This window comes from Hylaeus anthracinus, unplaced genomic scaffold (assembly GCF_026225885.1).
Source record: "Hylaeus anthracinus isolate JK02 unplaced genomic scaffold, UHH_iyHylAnth1.0_haploid 11994, whole genome shotgun sequence".
NCBI classification, from domain to species: domain Eukaryota; kingdom Metazoa; phylum Arthropoda; class Insecta; order Hymenoptera; family Colletidae; genus Hylaeus; species Hylaeus anthracinus.
The window spans coordinates 3,996,197-4,015,828 of NW_026534341.1; the positions used below are offsets into that span (position 1 = coordinate 3,996,197).

A 19,632-nucleotide genomic window follows, 5' to 3' on the forward strand; every position below is an offset into this window, starting at 1 on the left:
TCATTATACAACACTATATAGAGTCAGAAACTTTGATTAATTCCAATTCAACAAAATCCATATTTACTATTTCCATTTAATGCATCAGGTATTTTAATTCAGGTATGCCATTACTCGTCTAAACTCGATTCTATCGACAGTCAGAAGCCAACGATTAAATTGTTCTCTTAAATTCAGTCGTAAACCGAATCGCAATGGGTCTATTATATACGAGAAACAAATTTCAAACCCTACGTTCATGGATATTTATTTCACGTCTGACCCTGACTTCGATATTGCACGCTTGATCACAGCAAATGACCAATTAAGAGTTTTATTATGCGCTTCCCTTAATTGGTATTACTGAAATGGCAATTCCCGTCATTGGACAAAGAAGGAAGCTTTTCATATTCGAGGATTCGATAACGGTGTCGCGTTTTACCGACGCGTGTGTCCAGGAAGGATGATCGTTATTAGCATGAAACTACGCGTGGCGCTTATTTATTACTCCATTAAACACTTGACGCTGAGAAGTGTGCTCTCCTTGGGAAGAGAGTAGGTATCATAATCGTTTTGTGTAACGTAGCGTAAGATTTTATTCAAACAAAAGCTTCTTAAACCGAATGTGAAATTTACATGCTTATACGTATCGATATTAAGGTTTCAGAATGTTGTTTCTCATAAACACTTAACGAGGTCTATCTACCTTCATTCGTGCCTTCCTATGTGCCTTCATTTCAAACAATTAAATACATCGAATTCGATTTATATTTCATTTAAAAAAATAAAATCTTAAAATCGTTCGATAGCTGTGCAGTGAATTGAAAAATTCGAGTCCGTTTAAAATAGTCTTTCAAACGAAGCATTGCCTTTAACGCAAACAATGTTTCGTAACTGGACATACTTGTTTGTTTACGTCAATAATTAAGTCAATTTCATTTATGCTTCGCGGGATGTATTATTCAGTCGATCGAGTCGGTTTGTCTCCAAAGAAATTGTTTATAACGTAAATTCGACTTAATGAAGTTTTTATCAAACGTTGTACAACCATAATGCACTACATCCTTTGTCCAGCTTCCGTCGATAAATTCTGACTGTACTGGTTAACACTCGGCGTACTGCATAATACAATTTTATCTGTTAGTTTTATATCGTTTGTTTACTTAATTTCATTTCCCTCAGTCGTTACGTCCGACACAAGCGAGGCTTTGTTTCAAGTCCATTGCTTGCGGCTCGATTGATTAAAAGGGTTCCAGCACTTTACAATCTTCGCAAGATTATTAATTACTCGCGTTGAAGCCTAATTACGTAAATATACACAAATGTGCATTAACAACGACGTCTGGATGAGTTTAGTTCATTGTACGGCGAAAGTAGGTCGCGATTTTCTCGTGTATATGTGGTATTAAACGCGTGTAATCTATTTGCGGTATTTTTTATGCTGTATTCGTAGTCACGAGAGACATTATTAACATTTGACATAGGAAGTCTTCGAGAGGCTAATTCATCGACAAATTAGGTCTTATCTTGTCTTAGAGGCAAATCTCTACTCGTACTGGTTTTGTAATCGGCAGTTAACTATACATTAATGTAATTTTAATGTTACGTTCAATGTCGCGAACTCAATGATAATTATATTATTGCGATAAATTTCACTTTAGCTTGAGAAGTTTCGATTCGCGAGTAACAACAAAAATCCTCAAGGGCTGTAGCTGTGATTGGTCGCAGCTGCGCCTGCAGGACACGCAGAAGGATCGGAAACAATATTGCTGCTCTTTTGAAGATTTCTAAATCTTATATCCTAGACCTTTTGGATTAATAGGGTGTAACTATGACCCTTGGTACCGGATTACCAACTCGTTTAGGATGAGTCGTTCATAACCCCGCAAACTTCCTGTAAGGGTTTTGGACTTTGATAAGAAATGCGAAATACAAGGCTGACTAATTTATTTTGAACACATTGATTCCTATATCCTTATCTGTATTGAATAAATAGGTTGGTCATTCAACGATTATAATGGTAATTATCATTATGTATACATGTCGCGTCGCGTGGATTGATTTTCGTGTCGTTTCTATTCCTTGGGTAGTGCCTTTTCAATTTTAGCAACACTTTCATTTCTCGCTTGTGTACAGGATGTCCTTAAATAAGAAATCCGAACACATTTCTCCTTTCGACCTAGCTATGTTACCATAAGTTCACGTTAATGTTCATAGGTCAGTACTCCGTTTGGTATAGGAATTGAGTAAATCTAGTCTGCTCAAACATTTATCATTTACACGTTTAATATGAGTTTGCCAAGTTAATTTAGTATCGAATTATTTACTTTTATTTACTTTTAGAAGTTCTTTTCCGCCATTTTGGTAATTGGGGAGAGATTTTCTTCCTCGAGAATATAATGTACTTTGTTTTGTCTGTTGATACTTTGAGTTCAGATTTATCATACTTTTAACCTGTTCAAGGTGGTTCGGAGTAGTTCTGTTATTGTTATAACATTTTTCTCCATATTATTGGGTCGTCTGTGAATAATAGTGGTTTAATCGGTGGTTGAATATACATATTTAATAATATCGTTGATTTCAATATATAAGACTTGCGTCTTTGGATTGGTATTCGGGTTGTACCATGTTGGTGTACGTATGTATACACGTGCCAGAGCCTGGCGTGCCGGTAGTGTTTGTCACTTCTGTTGCTCTGTTTTTCACCAAAACACCACTCATAAACACGGACACGAAATGAAATACTCGTTAGTTCGCGACACACGCAGACGAACGCGGAATCCAAACAACGTCCTATCACGGCGAAAGCCAGGATGAGACTGCGTCGCGTAATTGTTTTCTGATGTTGCGTGTGATATTATTTGATGTCATCTTTCGATAGCTATGCACGATAATCAAGAATCTTCTGACAAAGTAACTGCAGACGCTTATCGACACGTAGTGAAACCTCGATTATCCGAGAACCGATTATCCGGGCACGTCTGATTATCCAAACACTGATTATTTATCAGACGCCGAGGGGCCATGCAGTCGAATTACAACAAAATAATGGGAATTAATTCCAACGCAACGAATGACAATTCATGACTTTTCCTTTTACGCAATGTTTACATACATCTTGAAGATACAGACAATTTTTTTAAGTTGCATGTGTGCAAATTAAAAATGGCCGCTGTACGCGATCAAAGGAGCTGGGCAGTCAAATTGCTCCAAAATGAAGTCTTCGTTGGAAATTAATTCCAAAGAAACTATCGCAATTTTACACTGTGACTTTTACATTAGTGACTTTTCATTTTACATGCACCTTGAAGATGCCGATAATTTCGTTGTGTTACATGCGTGCATGTTGAAGATGACGCTGTACGCGATTGATTAAGAGACAACTTTTGCAAAGTCTTCTTAGTGGTCTTCAAAATAAAGATATCGTTTCTTTGGTGATGGTTAGTTTTGAAATCTCTAATTTTTTATTCAATCTTGTGGAAAACATTTTGGAAGCTTCTCTATTGGAAAATTTCTAGATTCATAAATCTCTTGCGAATTTCAACCATCATCTAACTTCGACAGTTTATTTTTCACCAAATGCCTCGAATCAATCTGTCGCATTCATTCATTCGTGTATGAAATTTCAATCAACGTTATTACCACCTGTATCACCATAAAACCAGTTTTATCTTGGGAAGCCTGTCCGTATATTACCACTGACTCATTTACGATTACCAAATAAATGTGCGTACTACCGACCAGGTATTTGGACAACGTTTCCTCTAAATAATCAATTACATATTGTATCCCTCGTCTATTATTCCCACGAACAATAAATAATCATGGATGAGACAATGATATCTTGTTCCAATAATAAAGGATGAATATAAGTGACGTGTAATAGTGTGTGTAACACTACTATATATATCATTTTTATGGGTACGGTCAATCATTCGATTGAGATGTTATTGAAGTAATTTTTCATTTCGATAATTATTCAGACAATACTTCGAATTTGAGTAACATACAATCTTGGAGTAGATAGCTAATATTGAAGTTGCCATTTTATTTCCAAGTTTGATTCACGAGAATTCCAAAAATGTAGTAGGTACTATCAATTAGATGTGAACTATCATAATAAGATGATTTATTTTCTATTAAATTTAATTTAATTTTTAACAAATTTTTGACATATCACACACCCAAATGAACGATTCTTAAAATTTCATTGTTGAACTGCCACCCCCCCCCCGTCCCCCAATAATGAATAATCAAATTTTTCACCGTGATTCAAAACAATTTTCATATTTATTAATCTCTTAATAATAACTTACTTCTTGATCGTGTGCTCGAATATTGTAATTCATAATTTTCAATTAAATTTTTACGAACCATACACCAAACCCCGATCAGTAAACTATATAGATACATAAAATCACGTATTAAAGATCGACGTTAAAGATTCCGAGGTTCGATATCCTCCTAAAGCAATAACTCACTCCTTGGTCACATAATTAAATACAGTTTCTCCGTTCGTTAATCATTTTCCAAATCAGGCACAGTAAATTAAACAAATACAAAATGATCACAGCGAAAAGTTCAATTTTTATAATTCCGAGGTTTGATGACCCCCGTAACGATAACTCACATTTTGACCATTTCGGCCTTCCGCTGGAGTTCACCGGCAAGGCCGCGTTGAAGAATCGGTTCACGACGATCGAGGACTTTCTCCTGATGCTTGTCTTCCGACTAATGGCCATCTCCTCCGACTCGCTGGAGTCGCTTTGATGCGGATTTACATTCACGGACGAGTAACGCCGCCCGGTGAATCTGCTCCATATCATGGTGAAGTCCTTCATTGTCACACTCGAGCAGTTTATCGTAGAACTAAATAAAACGCGACCGTATTACGCAGACAAAAATTCACTGTAACGATGCGGCGCGTGTTACGAAAACGCTTCGACAACCGAGGAGTCTCTCTCTCTCTTTTTTTTTTTTTTTTTTGCACAAAGAACTCGCGCGAATCGGAACTGGTTTCTGGGTATTACTGTTTACGGAAGGAAATTCGAGCTTTACGCTGTCAGTCCTTTAACACCAACGCGTAAACCGATTCGAAAACCGAGCAATTTCCTTGGTGGAACTACTTTCGGCTCGACCGGTTCGAAGCGACGATCCTTGGGAATCCTCGAGTTCCTCCAGAGTTCGTGTGTTCTCGCTGGATGCGATTCCAATCGCGAACCAGTTCGCTAGGTACACTTCGAGGCTGTTACTTGGACCCGATTTACGTACACCGGTTGGATGATCGATGCCTCGAACGCTACATGTATGACAGGAAGATCGTTCGGCGGATCGTGACCGGCACGCGGAGCGAACTTTCTTCGCGGTGCGTACGTCGTGCGCTTCTGTGCAAAAGTGAAGAAAACACGGTTCGATGGAAGTTCAAAAAATACGTGCTAAAGACATTGCAGCCCCCCACTCGTGTTTCGTTCCCCCGTACGATACGTGGAGCACGTGGATCGTTGACCAACCGGTGACCGATCTAGACGCCCCACTATACAGGTGGAGAAGTGATCACTGCTCCTAGGTGGAGGATCGAAGGATCGTCTGGTCGCGCGACAATCGCTGTACGTGGATCGGTTGGGATGATCAAAGGTTAACGGAGCACCGATGGGTCCGTGGGGTTCCCACCCCTCCCACGCTATCTGGTTTCTTCGTCATTTACCAGCAGGTTTCCGTAGGTCGTATTAACTTCTTGCTACCAGTGATATTTTTAATTGCGTCTCGATCGTTTGATCTATAATGCTTTAACCACCTGTGATAAAAACCTTGTTGTTGTTCGTTATTAATTTTACTCCGTTTTTGTCTCTCTCTTTTTTTTTTTTTTTAAATATATATGCTTTTATAGAGCGAACGTACACATGTTATTTAACCGATAATGACACACGTTTGGGTTTTTCTGTTTCTTGTTGATAAAATCTGTTAACATTGACGTAAATAAACGGGGAATTATTATTACTATGTATGAAGTCTCCTGTTTCTTGTCGAACGGAGTTGATTAAAGTTAACGAAAGTAAAGTTTATTTAGCCGTTGTCATTATAATTTTTCATTTTCATGCTGGCTTAAAATATTTTCGTTTTGGTATAGTCTGTATCGATATTTTTTAGATCGATCTTACAGTTGATTGTTCTGTGAGGCGATAATTCAGCATCATTGAGAGCGTTCTCATGTATTTCACCAATACTTTTTCATAATGATATATTCTATAACAAGTTCTTAAGTTCAATTTTATTGTATCGATTCCTTAACATATTCTCTGAGTCTTGTGTCATGTATTATCCCTCTTCTATTTTGAATACAAGTTCTGGCTACACATTTTTGTTACTCCCTTTAGTTACACCTTTTGAATACCAGTTTTGATTGCACTTTATAATTACACCCTTTGGATACAAGTTTTGAACAGAAATTTATAGTCGCAAGTCAAGGATACAATGTTGTCACAAACGTTGGATACAACTTCGTAATTACGGTTTTTGAATACACTTATAAATCGAATAATTATACTTCCATCTCAAACGTCAATAAATCAAACGATACTCAATCAATCGAATTGACCATTCATCAAAAATTTGTCCAAACTATAATTCTAATTAAATTAATCTAAAGTGCAATAAAAACCACGTAATTACCTAAAGTATGAACTCCTTTATTCCTTCGGTCAAGGACAAATTGACCACGCCCTACCGGACGAAGGACGAGTTCCTTATTACGGAGATCACACGGCGAAATACGAAAGGAACTCGCGTTCATTTTCGCCAAGGTGCACGAAAAGTAAAAAATTATAATTGTAATACTTGTTGTATATCTCTCGAAATTAAATCCGCTGCACGAATCCCATGAATCATGTCCTCGTACGGATATAAATCACGGAGAAGCCTCTAACAGAAACTTACCCAAGTTATTTCCAACGTCAACTTCTAAATATAAAATTTAACGGTGGCTCGATGTCAGGCTTCCTAAAATCGCGTGATTTTTCACCCACTCGGTCAGAGGACAGAAAAATGGAAAATTTTCCTCATCGAGGAATTGTCTGAAACGTAGGATATGTCTCACAACCATACCCGCAGATGACGTTTTTACACAGTTGCGTCACATAAATACGTGAGTAATCTCGGTCTGAATAATATCATTCGAAGTAACTTTTTTTTCTGATCCAGTTTCAAGTACACGTACAACCAAGACGTATCTCTGAATGTGGAGGAACGTTCACTCGGTTAAAATAGTAATTTTCTCTCTCTCTCGACTCTCGATCCATTTTATTACCTTCATCTGGAATAATCCACGAGTGCTGGAATACGATAGTTCTACGATAAAAGGCAGGTCGAAATTATTAACAGAAAAATCTTCTGGAAAATAGGACTTCCGTGATTCTGTGACCCTCTTACATTCATGAATAATAACAAAAATTTACTGTAATACATTTGCCGTTTTACCGAAGTGTTTCAAGGAGATTAGAGACTGTAAAATAGATTTCAATATTGACGAGCACTTCTAATGTAGTTTTCAGCGACCACATATTTATGTCTATTTTCTATTTTTAATATTTATTGCATAGTGTACCCGGAATAGCGTGTAAGAAATGTATTCACAGTTGACTGCTCATGTTTATGTAAACAAACACACTCAGCTCTATTGTCTGAAAACACCATTGTCCTGCGCAATCATGATTTTCTATTTCCATGGTAACCATTCAAATAACTTAAGTAGTTGTTATTAGAGTCCAGCATCTTGTCCAATTACGATCACTGGAGACGCATAAATACTTTGTGTGAAATTATAAACTATTGCCACACTGCTATTAACAACTATTGTTTTCGTCTAATAGGTGTACGCGTATTTCCACACATTTCGCAAGTATGGTGTCGTAAACAAATTTTAGCACATAGCACGTGTGTAGCCATGTGTACAGGAACGAGGAAGTCTTGGTTCACGAAAATAAATTGCGAGCGCGACCAGTTTTCGAGGCATTCAATCTTTTGTATTCCCGTATGTTCCGCATAAACAATTCACGAATTCTAACGTATGTAACGAATTCATACAATTACTCATGCTTACATTGTTAGCTTATTACCATCTAATTTAATGGAGGAATTCGGTATGAATTTCTATACATTATGCATGTACGTTCTATACTTAAAAGCAATAAAAATTAACATTTAATACGTGTACATTGATCTCAGCAATCGATTCGAACTGACAATGAATTTTTTCGTGTTGAGGACGGTCAATGGAGTTATTAATTAAAATTTGCTTGGTTTATATATAAATTTAACTGTACAAATATATGTATTTGTATAGTTAGATTTGTTTGAAATCATTTGTTTTCTAATGATATTTATTTGATTTTTAAAATTGTAGACGAAGTACACAGATTTGAATTGAACGTTCAAGCGTTCACTTCAAGTGTCCATTTAAAAATGATAAAACCTCCCTTGGAGAAATCTTGATCTCGAAACGAAGAGTAGAAATTCGACTTTTCTCGCCAACTTTCACGGTGTGGGGTCGATTGATATCCGCGGCGATAGCTCGCGAAAACAAGAGTAAGCTTCCAGACAATTACTTGAACCAGTTTGGAGTCAAGGACCGTTTCCGTGATGCGAAATTCAAGGTTAGCAAATTCCGAAAATGCGGCTCACGATTGTTGGAAGAATCGTCGCCTGCTTAAAAATGCATATTGCGAAATCACCTCTATGTACCTAGAAAATTTAAAGTCATCACCCTTCTTCGGTTCATTGTCGTCGACTTTACTCGCGGTGCTTATTCCATTTCGTGACCGCTCTTAAAGGAGACGCATTTAGACCACGGTCATGCGTATAGTATAATTTTCGAATTAAATTTAATTACCGTGTATACGTTGAGCAAACTTTATGCTCGCGCGATCACTTTGCATTGGGAGTAACGTTTCGATGGTTTTTTACTTTTTTGACATAAAAGAATTCTCTAATAGCACCTTTTAAAATAAAACAGGGTTTCTCTAAAGGGACTCCAGGATATTGTTTTTTAATAGAACACGAATGGTGTGGAGTATGTAAATAGTTTGTAAAAGTATATGAAAGCGTTAAATATTATGCAAGAAGAATATAAAAGAGAATAAGTAAACAAAAATTTCCTTTAAAAATAAAGTGCGAAACAAGAAAATAAGAATGTTTAAGATATTTCAAGCGATAGTAGAATCAAGTAAGAAACAATCAAGGAAGTTATTAGCTATGATGCTAAGAGGATCAAAATAAATCATACAAAAATATCATTAGTAACAGAAATAAGAAAACTCTTTTTCCCACCTCGAGCTTCCTACATAACCAATTTTCTTAATGGCATAAATGCTCAAGGGATTGTCAATAAAAACATTCTTAACGTCGGTAACCATAACTTTCCTAATTCCATAAATTCTTGCTAATGTTATTATACTTTCCAATTTCTCAATTACATCATATCTAGTTTTAGTAGTCACTTCCGTGATGCCATTATCGAGTGCGAAGGCATGCCAGTTCCATGATAAATTGTCTTCGATCAGAGACAGTTTTCACCGTTATAAAAGAATGTTCCCATAGAACCAGAAATATACTACAAGGACGTATTCAAATAATGGAATCTTCGATTAGTATAGCGTTCCAATGGAAAGCAATAATAAACAGAGTTGTACGGCATTGAATGGCATTGGTTTACATTAATGTCGACAACCTTGTGAAACTGTTCGATATGGTACACAAAAAGTAAACGTGTTTGATTCCTGTTCGTTACCACCATACAAGGTGTCTCAGTAATCAAAGTACACCCGAGAGAGAGAGGCGATCCGTTTGTTGCAAAGGTAAATACAGAATAAAGGGTTTTCCAAAAGGAGCTTTAAGATTTTGTTTTTAATTTATACTTTCATTTAAAATGAAAACAAAAAATAGATATATTCCACGCTATCTTGCTTTTGATTTATACTTTCATTTAACATAAAAAATTCATACTAACGTATATTTGTGTCATCCATCATGTATGTTTTATCGAAAAACAAAATCTGAAAGTTCCTTTTAAAGCTTCTTTGTTAAAAGGAGAGCTTGGAGAGTGAGAGCTTAGGTATACATTTTATTTTGAGAGAAATTTCGGCTTACCCAAGTGCGTCGAAAAAACTTGGAAGTCGTACGGATAAGGAGTAAAGTCCTTAGGCCAAAATCCACCTCGATAGAGTCGCGAAATGCTCCCGATTATGCAGGTAAACGTGCACGGGTCGACACTGTAGTTGATCCGGGACCGTCAGGCTACCCCACGCAAGCACGGAAGTTCGCGCCTTTTGAAATTTGCCAAAAACGGAGAGGGGATAAGTTCCAGGCATTTTTCGGGTTGAATGGGGCAACTGGCAGTCGCGTTCGAGCTCTCCAAGCGCTCACCCGATTCCATACGTGCAACTTACATCAAATCATAAACAATCTACGAAATCAATTGTTATTTTCTTTCACCTTTGCAAATCCTTTTTTTTTGTTTCTGTGATTTATAACATGATACGAACGTAAGTGTAGCATACATGACAAGCTGTCGTGTCTCTCTTTGCACGTGCTTCGTTGATTAATTACAGGTTGGGGGAGTCGTGCTAGATAAACATAGGTAAACAATATGAAAAAGGTGTGAGAATGAGTCGAAAAGCGATGTGTAAATGTCAAAAGCAATGCATACGAAAGGTTCATTAAATTTTTATTTCAAATGCATCGATTCCACTGAAATATTCATGAGACTTTTAGATTTTACTTATTCTATGTTCTGCCTTCGAGAACAATTCAATTTATTAAATGTTTGAGTGAAATCTTATTATTCATTAATATAATCTTAGGAATTTTTCAAGTCACCGTGTTTTATATAATCGTTATTCATTTTAATTGTTTTGCTTCTGTTCGTGTCTGAATAATGTAGAAGATATCAGGTATTAATAAATATTCAAGATTTGATGAATATTTATTTAGAAGGCAGACTATGTTCTTCAAAAATTAAATGACTCAATTTCATTTCGTTTTATTTACCAGTAGAAATTTACATTAATTTCTCATTTCCATAATGTCGTTTTCTTCTTAACTTTGGAAATATTTTGGATAAATGCAGAACTTTTGTTCGATACAAAAATTCCGTTTCATCGTTTCTTCTTTTAACGTCATCAAATAATTTTGTGTAAAACACAGACCGGAACGTGTTGTTGTTATAAAATTAAAGAACATAAAAGTCATTAAGTTTATGAGAAATTAATTTATTATCTCAAGGGTTGCTTTCAGTACTGTATAAACGAAGGAAAAAGTGTAAGGTCATTGGTAGCTTGTCACCTTGAATTATAACAAAAAATTAATGTGCAGTGTTTACAAAGAAGATGAATAAATAATTTAAAAAATTTATTTTAAATCTCCATATTTCTAAAGTGGGCATAACATTTTTTTATTTTTAATGAGAATAATTACACTTCCTGTTACTTGTCATCTTGGGAATATATATGGTGTGTATTAGTTTTCACCTTTGCCCAAAGTGTACTGGTATATGTAGTTATACGTATAGTCGTTTATACATTATATATGTGCATTAATTTTGTTTCATAATAAGTAAAGATAATAAATATGTCCTTCGTGATATAATTATAGCGTTCATTAATATAAGACTTTATTAATCAAGTTTTTTCTTATAGCCTTTTAAATAATTCCTAAGTTTGGCAAAATATATGTAGGAAGTAGTAATTAGGCGTAGAAATTAATTCTGGACCGTTACTCTAGTTTAAGAAGAAATATTTACTCGTCATTTTGTTGCGTTAAATTATCAGCCTATATAATAATGAATCACATAGATTGCTTCGACACTTCATTTTATAACTACGTGTACTCTTTTGGAATATGTGAGGGGAGATTAAAAATTATATAGTTTTTTTTTTTAATAAATGGTGAATTTACCTTTAAAGTTGTAGAATTCATTTCTACATCTAATAATTTATCGTACTTCGCAAAAACACCATACTTTGAAGGCACCCTGTATATTAAATCAGGTTACAAATTGTCTCGATCCAGTTGTCACACAAGTACGCGGAAACTTTAAACATTTTGTAACAAAGAGTTATGCAAGTATTAGATAAACCGCAACGTGTACTGTTTCACTTCAATAACATATCCCGCGGCTTTATATTTCTCATTTAAATGTATAATTTCGTCGTTAAATATGCATTCGATTACTGGTTCGTGAACATGTTCAACAACTCGTTCAACTTCTATTTCGTGCGTAGAATTCAAGGTTTCGGCGATGCTCTCATAGTTATCGGGCCCATTAACAATTCCTTCCCGCGATGCTTAGGATGATAAAAATCATTATGCATGAGTTACTGATTGAAGCGACACAAACTATGGACGCTGTTCGTTTCAAATGATTCATTTCCTACAAGATTGCCGTTTCGGAAAACGTTTACCGTAATTCATATGTGTCTACTACAATAATCCACAAGTAGTTATTACACATAGTAGTTTTAAACTCTATGTCTAAACTCGTACTGCCAGTGTCTTAACAAGTTATCGGCATGTCGATAGGTCGATACTTATCTATAAATTAACAACACTTCATAGTTGATCGTTGATAGCATTCTTAGTCTGAATTTTATAATGGGAATTGTATACTGTTAAATTATGTAGTTAGGACACAGTGGTTCTCGATTTGGGCATACCATTGATTTTGTAGAAAATGTTACCTTTCTTAATTGGTATTTATTGAAATATAGAGTATGTGCCATCGGAGCCAATTACTTCGAGGGGTACCAGATTATACTGCGATATCGTGTTTCAATCAGAGTTAGGAATCAATTAGAAGACTTAGAAAAACCACAACACCTTTCAAGGTAAAATAAAATTTTCCTTGCATATCTTTAGATAGTAAAGGTGACAGAACATACTTCTGAGAGCAATGACCTGAGAGCAACGAAGGAACAAGTTTCACGTCATTAGGAGAAGAGACCTTGCATATATCTAGTAAAATCTAACGAAGGAAGAACGCAATCGGAACTAGTATCTTTAAATGAAATCCGTGCTTAAATGTTGCGGTTGACAAGCACGAACGGATCCCAGATCGTTAGCTATTAATAACCATTCATAGTTCGTAAAATTGGCCTTGAATATTAAAATGAAAGTGTCAAAAATCGCAATTGAACGTTTCATTGAATTCTCTCACGATACGAGGGTGGCTTACAGTTTTATTTCTTTCAAAAGCGAATTTTGTCCAATAACGAGGACGAAATACCGTTTATTCGAACAAGGTAACTTCACGATGACAAGATTGTGAGATAGATATGTCTTTTGAACGAATGTTAATGTAATGAATTTTAAACCACTAATATGTATTCATCAACGTCAATTGAAAACTATTCGCGTGGTTAGAATGTCTCGAGTATTTCCACGATTCGAGAGATTAACGTTGTAACCTTTAACGGGAGACAGTATGATATAAAACCGAACCAATAGCAACGGTTTTCATGAATTATTCGCTGCCGGTTTGGAGCATAAATTCGAAAAAAGGTTACAAAAAAAGTTGGGCGCTTCTTTCAGGTTTTGTCCGATGAACACGTCGATTAGGCTGACCTAGCAAAATTTTCCTTAGAGGTGTTGAAACGGCTGGTAAAAATTTTTTTTAAATTTCGCACATTATACAATACATTTCACATAGATGGAATAAGAATGAATTTTTTAGTCGAGTCAAAATGGGTAACGTATTTTCACGGTAGAGAACGAGAGATTGTAAAACATTCTTGTATACTCATACTTTCAATTATTTTGGATGTTAAAGAATAGAAGTTTAGAGTTTCAAGAAATTATTCAACATTTTATTTACTAGTACTTTCAGTTTGTAGTATTAATAAAATAGTTTAAAGTATGTATGTACGTGTGGATAGTTCACAATTGTTCATTATCATCTCTAACAATATGTTACTCGTTTTTTAATTATTTTTACTTGATTAAAAACTTGATATTTCGAACAGTGATACTTTATCCAAATACATTTGTTTATAGAGCTATAAATAACGAAGATACTCAAAACGTATAAAGTTATTACATCAACCATGTATATGTGTATATCTCTTCAGCTCTATGCTGATATCTATGAGATGGTGAAATGTCTTTCTCGTCAATAGGATAACTATTCATCTAGAATGTGTGCCACTGCAATAATATCACGTGTTGAATGACTATCGCCCCAATGTTCAACGTTAAAAGTTCCAAGAGTCATGAACATCAGATGGGTCACGAACAAACCAATCGAACGAAACGGCGCGTAGTTGACCGGGAGTACGATGCAAATAGAATCGACGAGTTAAAATTAAACTTGAATCCCGGAATCTTCATGCGTCGGCGATAAGTTAGCGCTGATATCGTTACACGTGAAAACATAAACATACTAAACGAGAAACAGCTCGCAACTTTGTCGAGGAACGTACTCGGTATTAGTTCCGGAAGATCTAGGAAGATTAGATTTTGTCATTTCTTTTAGTACTCGGGACTTTTAAGAAACAGAAAATTTTGCTTTATTTCTTTTTTTTATTTTTACTTGTATTATTGTGATTTGTAATACAATATTTGTCAAATATTTTGTTTTGTATCTTTTTTCTAAAAGTCAATTCAAAAGCCCACATTAAAAAAAATACGTCCAATTTAGTCAATTCTTGACAGAGCTATTTGAAAAAAAACGATGTTTGTTTTTTTAAACTCATAACTTTGTTTTCGTTCAGCACAAAAATCTGCCAAAAATTACAAAAAGGTATTTTAGGATATTATAATAAAAAAAAAATGTCAGCCAAATCGTTCGATCGTCAGTTGGAATCTGACAGTTTGACAGTTCCACCTGCAACTGTTCCTTCCAACCAAGACAACTCCTGTCGCTACTCGGAACACAGATCACAGGGGGTCTTCGCACTTCCACAACACTGTATGTATAAATATGTACACGTCAATCCTCAAGGGCTGTAGCTGTGATTGGTCACAGTTGCAGTACGGGTTTGGCGAACCCGAGGTACCCGAGCTCGTTATAGAGGCATTGGGGGATGCCAGAGACTAGAATGATAAAAAAATAGAGCGAGAAGACTGAAACACGTAAAAGAAAAATAAGCAAGTAATTATGTTTTGTAAGGAACAGTAACATAGTTCCACCAAGCCAGGAAAAAATGTCGAAAGTGTAACTTTTACGTAGTTGATCTACATTGTATTCCATGAAAAAACGTAATCTAAACACGGAACATAGTATAATGTACAGGTAGTATCCAAGTTTACTCGCAATGCCTTGTCGTTTGCTTTACATCGAATTACTCCTTACGTTTGCCGTAATTAGCGTTGTCGATTCGGGTATCTTGAGGATCTTAATCGCGCGATCGGTCGAGGTGATAATTTTAAACGGAAGCAAAAAGCACGTGACGCAGTTCGTGCTTCCTAGAAATTTCACGCAATACACGTGCCTTGATTTGCCTCGTCGTCTCTTGATCGCAATCATCATATTTTTTTGTAGCGATCGGAGGGACAAATGGAGCGTTCGCAAGCGCGGAAACGAATAATTGTATATAATTTCTAATAAATCGAACGTTCTGTCTCGGATAATCCGCAAAAACCTTTATTATTCGTTTTGCAATGAAAACTTTCCATGTGACGATGCAGTATGAATTAAATCGTCGCGATAAACCTATTTTTCCATTCGTTGAAACGAATGATACATGTGTACAGACAAAATGGTTTCTCAGAAGATGTTTCAGGATTTTGTTTTGTAATAATAATAAAAAAGTCGTGATGGGGACTTGGATGACATCGCCTGTAAGGTTTAATTGTATGGAAATCAGTGTAAAAGTTTGATGTATTCCGTACCATTTGTGTTTAATTAAAAAACAAAATTCCAAATCCTCTTTTGGGAAACATTAAAAAACATAAACGGTATGCAATGTTAATAGAATTGAAGTAGGTGTTATAAATCTTGTAATAAAATTTCAGTTTCGCAAGAATGAGAAATTTTAACGTATTTCCGGAAACATTCCAGATAGGCATCGATGACACGATAACCTCCTTTCGCATATTTTAGAACCCATTCGAATATAACAAAAGTATCGCACAATCAATTTCATTGACGTCATTTCAATATTGAAAAGCATATTTTTGATAGCTTCATCCCCTCATGTTTGAAACATTTCAATGTAACTGAAACATTTTATATTTTATTTTATATCCCGTTGATATTTCATTCAATTTTCTTATCTTATAACGTTAAATATTCTAGAAAGTAAAATCCTTGTACCTTTCGACATGCAAGATCAAATAGGATATCATGCATGCAATTCTTTATTTCACCACTATGTTTTTCTATCACTAAACCTTATATTTTTTTAAAATCATAATTTCAGCGACCTTGACCTCCAATTTATTAAAAATATCTATAAATAGAATTCATGAATATTCACGTCACTCACTTATTGGTTACGCGCGCGTGACACGTTACTTAACTTAAGAAACATCGTAAAAAGAACAATCTCCGAATTATGCGAATACAGCTGAGACGTCCGATAGGAAAGAATCGGTAACTTGGAACTTTGTTAATCTTGTCTTAAAAGTAGGGCGCACTTGGACTAGGTTAACCTTGTAAGTATGTCAGGTCTGGGTCAGATCGTGGGTTAGATCGATTTTTTCGATTTATTTTATGTAACTATCCGAACTTTCGTCTTCCGAGATTATTATATATTTTCATTTACCGTGGCACGTGACTTTCTTGCGTAACTTTTACTTAACTAAATAGAAGCCCGTTTATTCGACGTTCATGCTAAAAACCAGTTAATATCTGATTGTTGAGTAAAATTCCGAGTTGTAAACAACTGGAAGACTTCATTAATAATGTCTTAATCGGTCATCCGCATTAATCCGAGGAACATAGCTATTGAAATAGTTTGACTTATCTCAAGAAACATCTTCCCATCGTATCTTCGATCTTTGAATAAATTCTTAACATTTTTAGCAAATTAATCGCAACTCTCAGCCAGAAAAGACTACCGTACACAAAAATATCGTATCATTCGCTTTGATTGGGAATTATGGCAGAGGAGATCGCAAAAAATTTGGAGGAAGTTTAAAAAAAAACTAGTACCGCGTATCTTTAAATTATCTTCCTTAAATTCATCGCTCGTGAACTCGGTTCATCTCGGTTCTGACTTTTATGCATATTCATTGTTTATTTATGGGAGTTCTTAGTTCTTAGAGTAAACTTATGGTTCTCTTAAAGCGTTGTACAGGGTGTCCCTGAAGTAAATAGCCAAAATTTTAGAGCTCGAGGATGACAGAATAACGCGTAGCTCTGAATCGCTTCCTTTTCGAGTCATGAATACAATTTGCGTGCGGTCGAGTTTTGCAAAAAAATACCTACCACGGACAAAGACACGAGTACTGTTATCATTTTCGTCGAACCGAGTCGCCTGTACGGAATAAGTAATGCTGTACTTTTGACCAGCAACACGAACAGCAGTTGTTTTGATCAGCCAAGTCGGCGTGACATCGTGTAACCCGGAACGAAGAGCAATATTCGTTCTAAGATCAAATCTTTATGAATATTCTAGCATTCTTGCAAAACTCTGACTCGCGCTAACAGCCATTACGACTCGAAAGGGGAATTATTAAAATTCATTGCAGCATCCGCAAGCTTGACATTCGCGTAATGTTTTCCCAGGGTAATTTTGCTTGAGCGAATAATGTAACAATAGCGTTGAAACGTGGTTTTGTCTGTGTTAGATGAAATTATACGTGTCTTTGTACATTTTACAAAGTTCTTAACTGTTCTTCTCTTAATTATTCATAGTAGATTTGATAAATTTAGCAAAATTTACGTATAAGGGGAACTTGAAGCATTTGATCAAAAACATATACATTTTTCCATAATAATCTACAGGATAATCAAGTAAAATATTAAACGAGGAATGCAAAACATAATACAGTCTCTTGTGCAAACATTAGCAATTAATTCTAATTAAATTTACACGTCGAATAAGCATCCGCGTACAAGTCACAGACTAAGTATAAAAAGTTTCTTTGTTACGATTTAATCCAAAACGTTATAACGAATATTAAGCTTGTGGGTTACAACGCATTCGTGCAAATGGTTTCCACGAACGTTTTCTTCGTCGTTAATAAAATAATCTTCGGAATTTCATTCGTTTATATCCGAGGCACACTGTACTTCTCAAACGCGAAACACCACTATCGTTTCAAATTAGTCTAATTTATCAAGTTAATAACGCTAATGGACGATTAACACTCATGATCAATAAAATGTACACACCAGGAAGAATATTCCAGTCACTGGTATCGTTTCACGATATATCAAACGATCGTATCAGCCCTTTACTCGAAGGTCAAGTTGAATGCTATCCGCAAAAAGAGTGCTCGCAGTTCAAGATCACTGCGGTTACTGGCTAATTTTTGTTTTTCGTGATTGCGTGAGGTAGGAAAGTTGCAATTGGTTCTACCACGAATCCAATTTGCATATACCGCGAGCACGGACCATTTCGTACGAAGCGATTCCAGAAACTGGTTCAAGCTCCACCTCATTTCGCATACCTGTATCATTCATTTTATACCACGTGAACCTACATCATTAACAAATTTCCAATAGTTTCATCACCTCTCTGTGCTATTAACAAGAGATAATAAACTTGTGAAAATAAATTCCACGGAACGTTTCTTCAATACACGAAACGTCCTATTTATTCATTTCGTAGAGATCGATTTCAGAAACTGGGTCAAACTGTACCTCATTTAGTACAGTAATACTTTTAATAAATTTGTTGTAGGTTCTTTGGTGTTAAGAGAACACAACAATCTCCTGAATGTAAATTCTCTGCAACATTATTGAAGATTCTTTTTCTTTTATCAAATTTAGCTTGAAGTTCTTCTAATTTACATCCTCGATATGACTTTTTATTATGGCAAAAAAATATTATATGATAGAAGAATAGTCGTCGAAACAGTACTCAACTCTCTTCTAGTATCAATTTCGCATTTATTTTCGAGGCTCGTCTCGGATTCTAAAATCATTCTGTAGAATCATCCACGGAATATTTGTGTGTGAATAGCTAGCGTCGAAAGCTGTTGGGAACATCAGGTTCAGAGAGTGGCTCGAAATGAAAGAAACAAAAAGAGGGAAAGGGGTTTTGTCGGTGACGTCAATGCCCGAGAAGAAAACAACGATGGCACGGGTTTTCGGAGCCTGTCCTTGGGTCACTTGCTTTTTTTTAAGTACAATCGTGTGCTTTACTTTAGTATGAATCGATTCTTCCTGTACAACTGCGTATTAACAAATGAAGGTACGGTCATCGGAAATGTACTTCGTATCTTATGTTTGTACTATACTTAGAAGCTTGACCATTGTGTTAACCTTCTGTGGACCGAATTTTTGTTCTACAAACAACTTGCAAGGAATTTGTTGGATATTTCAGGTTGATGGCGCTGCCATCCGCCATTATGTGATTTGAAAGTTACACAGGCCCATAGAAGAATTAAAATTATATTTACTGCATTGGAGTATTATAGTACTGATAAGGATGAGTGGTGTCAAGTAAATAATGCGACTTTGGAAAGATATCTTAATCTTTAAGACGTATTTTAATA

General features: G+C 35.6%; 1 protein-coding gene across 2 annotated transcripts in view; it reads right to left on the reverse strand.

Annotated features, from left to right (window-relative positions):
- The window catches only part of LOC128889064 (scavenger receptor class B member 1-like), a 48,454-nt gene that overhangs the window by 22,472 nt on the left and 6,350 nt on the right, over window positions 1–19,632 (reverse strand). Inside the window, exon 1 of one of the 2 annotated variants that reach the window (XM_054146378.1) lies at window positions 4,610–5,376. The exons of the other annotated variant lie outside the window; for it this stretch is intronic. Coding sequence (XP_054002353.1) covers window positions 4,610–4,820 — 211 coding nt within the window. The 5' untranslated portion in view covers window positions 4,821–5,376. Of the gene's footprint in view, window positions 1–4,609; window positions 5,377–19,632 lie in introns of those variants that run through there. 2 annotated transcript variants of the gene reach the window in all.